Source organism: Fusarium musae, chromosome 3 (genome assembly GCF_019915245.1).
Source record: "Fusarium musae strain F31 chromosome 3, whole genome shotgun sequence".
NCBI lineage: Eukaryota > Fungi > Ascomycota > Sordariomycetes > Hypocreales > Nectriaceae > Fusarium > Fusarium musae.
The window spans coordinates 1,775,838-1,783,714 of record NC_058389.1 but is presented as its reverse complement, the minus strand read 5'-3'; the positions used below and the strand labels follow the sequence as shown (position 1 = coordinate 1,783,714).

The 7,877-nt window shown below is 49.4% G+C and overlaps 1 protein-coding gene across 1 annotated transcript; it reads right to left on the bottom strand.

Moving 5' to 3' along the window:
- Positions 1–5,094: 5,094 nt before the first annotated feature.
- J7337_004018 (uncharacterized protein) lies at positions 5,095–6,819 on the bottom strand (the record flags this gene model as incomplete). The annotated part of the gene is made up of 2 exons (XM_044821721.1): positions 5,095–6,653; positions 6,720–6,819. 2 exons carry the CDS (start codon positions 6,817–6,819, stop codon positions 5,095–5,097), a joined length of 1,659 nt encoding a protein of 552 aa, XP_044683054.1.
- Between the last annotated feature and the right edge of the window lie 1,058 nt (positions 6,820–7,877).

Genomic DNA, 7,877 nt, shown 5'->3' with positions numbered 1-7,877 from the left:
TGCCTGATTTTTGTTATTGCACACCACAGCCTTTTCGTTTTGTAGTTTTCTTCTCGATGGCTTCTCCAGCGTTGGTACAGTATCATTGAGAGGTGGATCTTTTCAGACATTGTTTCCCATTGATACATGGACATCCAGGCTCCAGTCAACAGGTTCTTGGGTTTCAATACACGTAGAACTCACCAAAAACGGTAAAAGCCCAGCATCTGGACGCTCGGTGGGTTTCCAGTCCGTAATTAAATAGTAAGAGTTAAGTAAGCAGTCCCGAATCTTGTTCGTGGCTGCTACCTGATATCCTGTAATTTCTCGTGTCAGTGGATGATGGTTCCGCAAACCCCAGTGAACCCTTTGTCATTAGTCGCGACCCCGTCTGGGGAGGATCGTGGGTTGGCAGTAGTCAAACTCTAACGGTGACTAGGGTGGAAAATAATAGGAACCAATTATTCAATTTAGTTTATTCGATATCAGTCAATTGATTCATTAATTCCCAGTTTCTCTACGCAGAATGCATTTTTCTTACTTGACGCCGAGACTTAGACCCGGGGCTAGTACCTAGATACTCGCGACTCATGCATGCAAACGATGTCATAGGCCACGAGGAATATGTTTCCACTTGAGGCAAGGCGAGGTCAACAAGGCTTGCTCCGGCTAAAGATTGATCAGGTCATAGGGGCATGTCAACTTTTGACAGGTGCTGTAAAGCAAAGTGTAAGAGACGCTCGCAGCGGAGGCTACACTGTACTCTCAACCCACGTGAGGCCCTTCTGATGTCAGCCATGACCCGTCTCTAACTTAATAGATCTGTCGGCATTCCTTTCGATTCAGGAACCTTGGCGTGCTGTAGATTCGCTGCAAGTGACCATTAACTTGGCAGCGAAAAGGATCTACAGCTTATTCTGCAGAAGGGTCTGTTGACTGGATACATTGCATCTCCAGGCTCCTGTTTGCACCCTCTTGTCCAGCATCAGATGTGAAAGTTATCCCCTGCTTGACTCTGTAGTGAGCACGCACGCAACAGAACCAGGCGGTGAATGAGCGGCATTAAACACCTGAAAGACGGTCAAGCGTCAGCTCAAAATTGAGCACAGCATGCACGTCAAAAAAAGACCCTTGTTGCATGCATTGCGCGATATTCTATCATTTTGCCCGGATAAAAAAGCCCTCTTTGCGTTTCCGAGAGCATACTGGCAATACCTAATAAGCAACCAGCTTCCGGACAGTGGAGTGGACATCCGACGCCCACCGGATGGAGGCCCCACCTCTGGCGGATTGGGCCCTGAAAGACAATGGATGGAAAAGGGTCCTCAGAATTGGATGCCGAATTCGACCGACATTACCTAGATCCATTGCTGCCTGCCTGTGCCGAGGAGAGTTTCCATGAAATGGAGCATAGCCATGGCACATGTGAGCTGCGAGACATGAGAATCCCGAGCCTTCGGAGCGCTTAACTTAGTTCAAGGTGATCAGGAATGCTATAGTCACGGTTATGGATGTGAGGCCGGAGTAGAAACGAACCTGAAAAGCCGCACAAGCTTGGCCCAGCAGTCCAGAACAGGCGAGATAGCATGAGGCTTTACAGATATTCAAGGCAGCATTCTTCAAAGCCCTCGGCACAGTAGAATAAGCGGCATCGAGGCTTAAATATCCGATAGCTTCGAAGATGGCTCAAACCAACACAAACGCAAGCTCTCAGTAAACTCATGCAGGGTCCTGTTTCCCACCCCGAGTTTCCGATCGGCAATTGAGCCAATCTGACTCGTCTTATTTCCGTTACTCACTCCCCCAGCAAAACATATAATCTCCATTTCTCATTGGTCGGAAATCACTCACCCGCCATTTACGGGACTTGGTCTCGAATTTTCCAGTATTCGGTTTAGCCTAAAAACGACATGTCCTCTGACAGCGGTTTTGCTCTGCTCTTCATTCTGACTCAGACTTTAAACACTCCCTGCACCCTACTCTGTACCGAGAGTCCCAATGATGCGAAATCCCTTTCCTGTCAGCCACGAGACAAGGGACATGCACGCCCCCCCTCTGCTAACATCCTCAATCGGTCTAGTTTCGTTTTCTCATGACCCGAGCGAGAGGTGCTGAAAACTCCAAGCGCACATATCGCAAAAAGCAAACTGTTAAATCTGTGGGGACGCAATTGCAATTCGTTAACGCCAACCTGAACAACACCATGTGATCTCATCTGGAAGGCAAATTTGCTATGCGGAGAGAAGAAAAGGATAGTCGGATGACCAAAGAAAATTCTCCAGATTCTCCGCAATCAAGTCAGCAACATGTGGTTCTCTTCTTTTCTGGGGAATTGAACACGTCAAAGCTTCTTGAAAAAGAGGGGAGATGCTGAGATTTGGTTTTCGTCTAAACGCCATTGACGCTTAGAAAAGTATGTGTTGAATACGAGTGAGTCTGAGCTCAGGCACACAGAGCCGATGGTTTCTGCTTACTGTACTGTACTGTACTGTACTGTACATGCGGGATGGGGCGTCTCTGTCTCTGTCTCTGTCACTGTCGACGATGCCATGGACTTCCCCGGAAAATCACAAGCGGGAGAGGCGTCGCTGTCTCTTGTTCCCTTTACCTCTCTCTCTGCCTCTGAAAGGTCTCTAATTGACTCCCCCACACGCAGGGAGGTGTCATAAGTGAAGCAATTGACTGGCTATCATTGCATCTCTGGCACAGCTTGTCACAAATGACTGATTTCAAACACGTCTCCTTATCCAGCCTCCTTTTGCGCAAATCCTTTTGAAACAATCCATTCTCAATCACGGAGTATGAGTCCGTCCTCCTCTCATTTGGTTCGCGATGTGGCGCCTAGCTCGTGAGTTCGGGTGCGGCTCCGCAGGATTCCACAATTTGGCCGTGAGCAGAGTGAACCAAAAGACGCGTTTCGATAATTAATGGTCTGGACTAGACATGTGTGTCTAGAACCGGAAATGCATTATGCTGGCGTAGAGCTGATGGTAGAATGCAGTAGTTCGAACGATACGAGATGCACGTTGGGTTACTTCAATCATAGGTCAATCACCACTCTGGATGTCTACCATCTTCAATTACACAAAGAACTATCATCATGCACATGCAGTCAGAGTTAAAAACTCAAAATAGTTAATTATGGGTTGCCTAATACTACATTTCCCCTTCGTGGCTTGACGCTGCAACCCATACCCTTTCGAACCCTCCAATTTCAGGTAACAGGAACACAAGAAGAAAAGCAGCCAGAAAGATCCGTCTGCCCAGGTATCTTCCAAGGAACAGAACCCCCGAAGTCTAAGTATTTTGGCCGAGGGCGGAGATACAAGGGAGTCGTTTGGACTGTGGAGGAGATTGGATTTACGCGTGTTGTTCTTAGCGCCCGGATGTGCCCCTTCAGCTTACACTCACCTAATTTATTGACGAGAGGCTGGGATCGGTTTCTGAATACCGATGCCGGACACCCTTTCAATTCAGGTCGACTTGAGATGACAATAACTCATGTGAGAACCCATGTAAAAAAAATTATATAAAAAACTCAATGGCGCGTTCCAGGTCCCAGAAGCGAGTGCCGATGGCTTGGCAGCCCTGGTAATGGTGTTGGAGTTGCCAAGCCAGTCGTTTTATGTCAATGGTCATCTTGTAAGGACTTGTCGTTGAGACGGCTCAGGACGGTTCTAACTTTGACCTCGTGTTGTTGACCTTGCCTTTTGTTTACTACAATGACTGCGCTGTTAGCTTGCATAAGGTATCCCCAACAAAGACAACACTGCCCTATGCTAGAGAAAAGACTAGAAGCAGCAGCCAGTATCAGCCAGCACCTTCGACTGACCGCTCGATCAGACTACGGGTATTATCGTAAAGTCCCATGTTCCTTTTTGTCTAGCGACTCACGCCATTTATTACCGACAGTTTGGTTGGTTTGCAAGTGAAATCCTTGACATGGAGAGCTTTCCCATGGAGTTGACAGGACCAAATGATGAAAATTGTTTCAGAGATTCATGCCTTGACATGTGCTCAAATCTGACTTTCCCTTTCTCCTCTCCCCTCGCAAAAAAAACCTAAAAGCCAATTGATCAAGTCACGAGCTGTACAAAGCCTGCAGCGCTGGCTTGCTTGGTTGGGTCTGCCACACTCAAATGGCCTTCAAGGCTTGGGGCTTGTCCTCCCCGAGCCAATGGGATTTCTGCCTGTGCATTAAACGGCCGCTGCTGCAACCCTCAGCTCTGAAGGTGCTGGCTAGGCCTGGCTCAAAAGTTGAAAACAGCCAGAATTGATGACGTCCATCCTGGGTCATGTCTCCCAGCGATCCTTGAAGCATCCAGGAACCTTGGAACCCTTCTGACAACTCACAATGCAATGCGACATTCCATCACAACACCACACGCATTGCGTCTGGATGATCGGTTCGATTCACTCATTCACTCACTCCACTCAATTGGGTCATGTCATTCATTATTTTGTTTGTTCAACGTGAAAAAGTTTTATTCATGTTTTTGCGGAAACCTCTTTCTCATAGACAATTCGCCCTTTTTGCGAGTTTTTTTGCTGAGTGACTCGTTTAATCTTTCGCTTTTCCATCTCAGTCTCTCCTTTCTCTTTCTCTCTCTTTCGCTCATACATTGCTTTTCGCTTTCGCTCTGCTCTCGCCTGTCATCATACACTGCTTTTGACTTTTGTTTTCGCCTTTTGCGCTTGCTCAAGCAAAACCAATGACCGTATTTCGTGACCCATGCTCCGCCTTAACTCAAGTTCCCTCCGCCTCAAACTTTCATAGTGAAATCATATCCTCAGGTTGCCCCAGAAATCTTCCCCATATGAACTACAAGTACACGTGCCCCGAGCCAGGAAATGACGAAACAAGAGCCTGTCGCGGCCTTGAAAAAACACGATTTCATGGTATCATAATGTTAAGAGTCCCCTCCCCGCCATGAGTGATAAAAAGATAAAAATAATTGAGTTCCGTTTCGCTTAACGACTTGTAAAACAAATGCTGCAAGCGCAGCTAAAAATAAAAACGCTCAATGCTGATGTGGTGATGCCTTTCGTGCGCCGTCCAATGCACAATCGTAGTGTGTATAGTTGTGTGGGTATGGTATAGTGTGGTGGTATCATTTACCACCCCTTGGAGTGATATCCGTCGCTGGCCTCCTTGGAGAAGTATTGGTTCCAGCTGCTGGCATTCACATCCTCGCTCTTCTTCATGCAAGGCTTCTCAGGGTACTGCTTCAGGTTGGCCACATCGTGTGATGTATGTCGTCGCTTGAGGACGGCATTAGCTGTCGAGGACTTCTGTTGTCGCTCCCAGAGGAGATGACGTCGAAGAGACTCAGTCAACTCAGTCGCCAACATATTGCGACGAGTAGTACGAGGTGACAGCGCAGCTTGAGGCTGGATGTGGTTGGGGCCGGTCATGATGGGCTGAGCACTAGACCTAGGGACCTCATGTATAGGCTTGAGGCCAGGTCCACGCATGCCCTTCATCATCAGGGGAGCCTCGTCGGAGTCATTAGGAGAGGCACCTAGTGAGGGGCCGTGGGCCATACGAGATCGTGGAATTGCTGAAGTCGATTGAGAGGCGTGGTTACCAAGAGTGCGTGCGCGATCGTTCTGGGCAAGCATGAGGGTGATGAGAGATCGTCGTGAGGTCAAATTGGCCTTGGAATCCACTCGCTGGAAGAACTTGTCGTCCATGCTAGACTTTCCGCTCTCTTCCATCGAGTCCTCCCAGTCCGAAGAGTCGTCATCGTCATCGATAGCGCTCTCGTCAATGTAGTCGTCGGTATCTGAGTCGACGGCTGCCTCATCATCGATGGTTCGTGTCATGACATTGTTGCTGAACGAGGCCTGCTTCTTGCGTGCAGAGAGCAGAGAGCCAGGTCGTGATGAAGCCATGGCGCTCTTGAGTGAGCCGTCCTCCTCGGAAGAGCCACCGATCTGGAACACAGGCTTCTTGATGATGGGCTTGCTGTTGCTGAGGCTCTGGTCCTGTTCACTAGACGAACAAGAGCCACCAAGCGCAAAGCGAGCGGGCTTCTTTGATTGCACAACCTTGGCAGCAGGCGATGACTTGGGCTCAGGAATTGCGTCTGATGACTGAGCAGCACCGGAGATAGTTCGAGGAGTGGGAATCTGGGAAGGTGAGAAGCCACGCACAACAGTGGTGCGGGGGAGGCTTTGCGGTGAAGGTTGTGGCGAACCCTCTGAAGCTGTGATGGACTTTGCAGGCGATTGAGACTCGGTTGTAGTTGAACCAGAACGCTCGAAAGCAGGAGGAACAGGAAGAGACTGCTTGGGGACAGGAGCTACATGAGGGGCCGACAGAGGACCCTTGTCCTTAACAATAGACACAATCATCTTCTCGAAATCGTCGGAGCTGATGTGGCGTTCGCGCTTGCTTCGGGTGCTGGCGCAAGAATCTTGACGTCGTACACGAGGGCGGGCGATCTCAAGCGGTGCTGATAATGAACTAAAGTCGATGGTCTCTTCGTCTACAAGAGACTCGACACTGCCAGATAGTTGGGGAAGATCGGATATCCTTGACTCGGAAGGAATGTTCTGGGGGAGAGTCTGTGTAGAGGGTGCTGTCTTTTCTTCGTTGTCGACGACAAAGGTTTCTCTTTGCCACAGTCGCCAGCTAAGGTTCTCTAGTCTTCGACCTTGTTCAACGGAGTCTGCGCACCGAGAGAAGACTGACTGGTTAGCGTATAGGCAGACGACACAAACAAGAGACGACTTACCAGTCCACATGCTATAGAGATTGGCGGGATTGCCAGTATCGACCTTGTGGATGACGTTCGCATCCACTGTCAAAACGTGAGTGTCTAAACGATAGGGCATAATGTGTCTTGGACCTGTCGATTTATCGACTAGGGAGAGTTGCCAAGGTGGGTGCGAATAAGTCGGTCGAAGTTGTAAGTGCAATCGAAACGGTCGACAAGTCTGTATAGGTCGTCGGCGAAGTAGATCGAGTTAGAGCCGACAATGCGCCTGAGCGTAGTAAAGAGGATGAGATTCGAGGTGGAGAAGACTTGGTCGCGGGCGGTCAAGTCGAGGGAGTTGAAGATCAATGTAAGCGAATTTGGCGTGTCAGTGCGATGTCGAGGTGGATGCTGCGTTTCATGGGGATCCTCGAGTAGACATATACTGTATGTGTGAAGGCGATTCTTGGTGCAAGGTCGTCCTCTCAAAATCCTCTGCAATGGATGTTGGGTCTTGGTGTTGCTTGGTGTAAGTGTATGTGTATGTGGAGGAGAACGAACAAAGTCCGGGGGGGATCAAACGTAGTTATTCTTGTTTGGTCTGTGGGAAGAAAGACGGATTGGGGGAAGGGAGTCGCGGTGTGCGCTATGTAAATGGAGTCTAAGGTACCTTAGCACAAGCACGAGTGCACGCCAGGCCCAGGGGTGTCGGACCGCAGGGGCGTGTGTGCTAATCTAGAGGGGGTGTGAGCCACTGCACTCTGGCCGGGGGTGGCTCAGGTACGTACATGCTGAGGAGAATTGGACGGGAGGGGGGGCATTGGAAATAGCGGGTACCACCCAAATAGCACAAGCCCAAGTCCCCCAGTACAAGACGGAGGTACCGCGGCGCAGGAGAATTTTCGCTGTCAATGGACGCTGAAGTGAGTTACGGTTCACTCAGGATGAGTCCAGTGATTGATTGATTCCTGTGGGGTGGCATCTCAACCTTACACTTTTACAGAGGCGTGACCAGACGGATTCAGTTGAGAATGGGGGTTAAAGTGGCGGCACAGCGCAGTACAGCACAGCATAGTACAGCAAACGCATGACAACGAAGGCCAAAGAGCTATTTATTGCTTGTCTGTATCTTTGAGTCTCTTCCCTCTCTGAACAAAGGGATCCTCTTCGAATCAAGAACCTGCCCAATGTCATGTC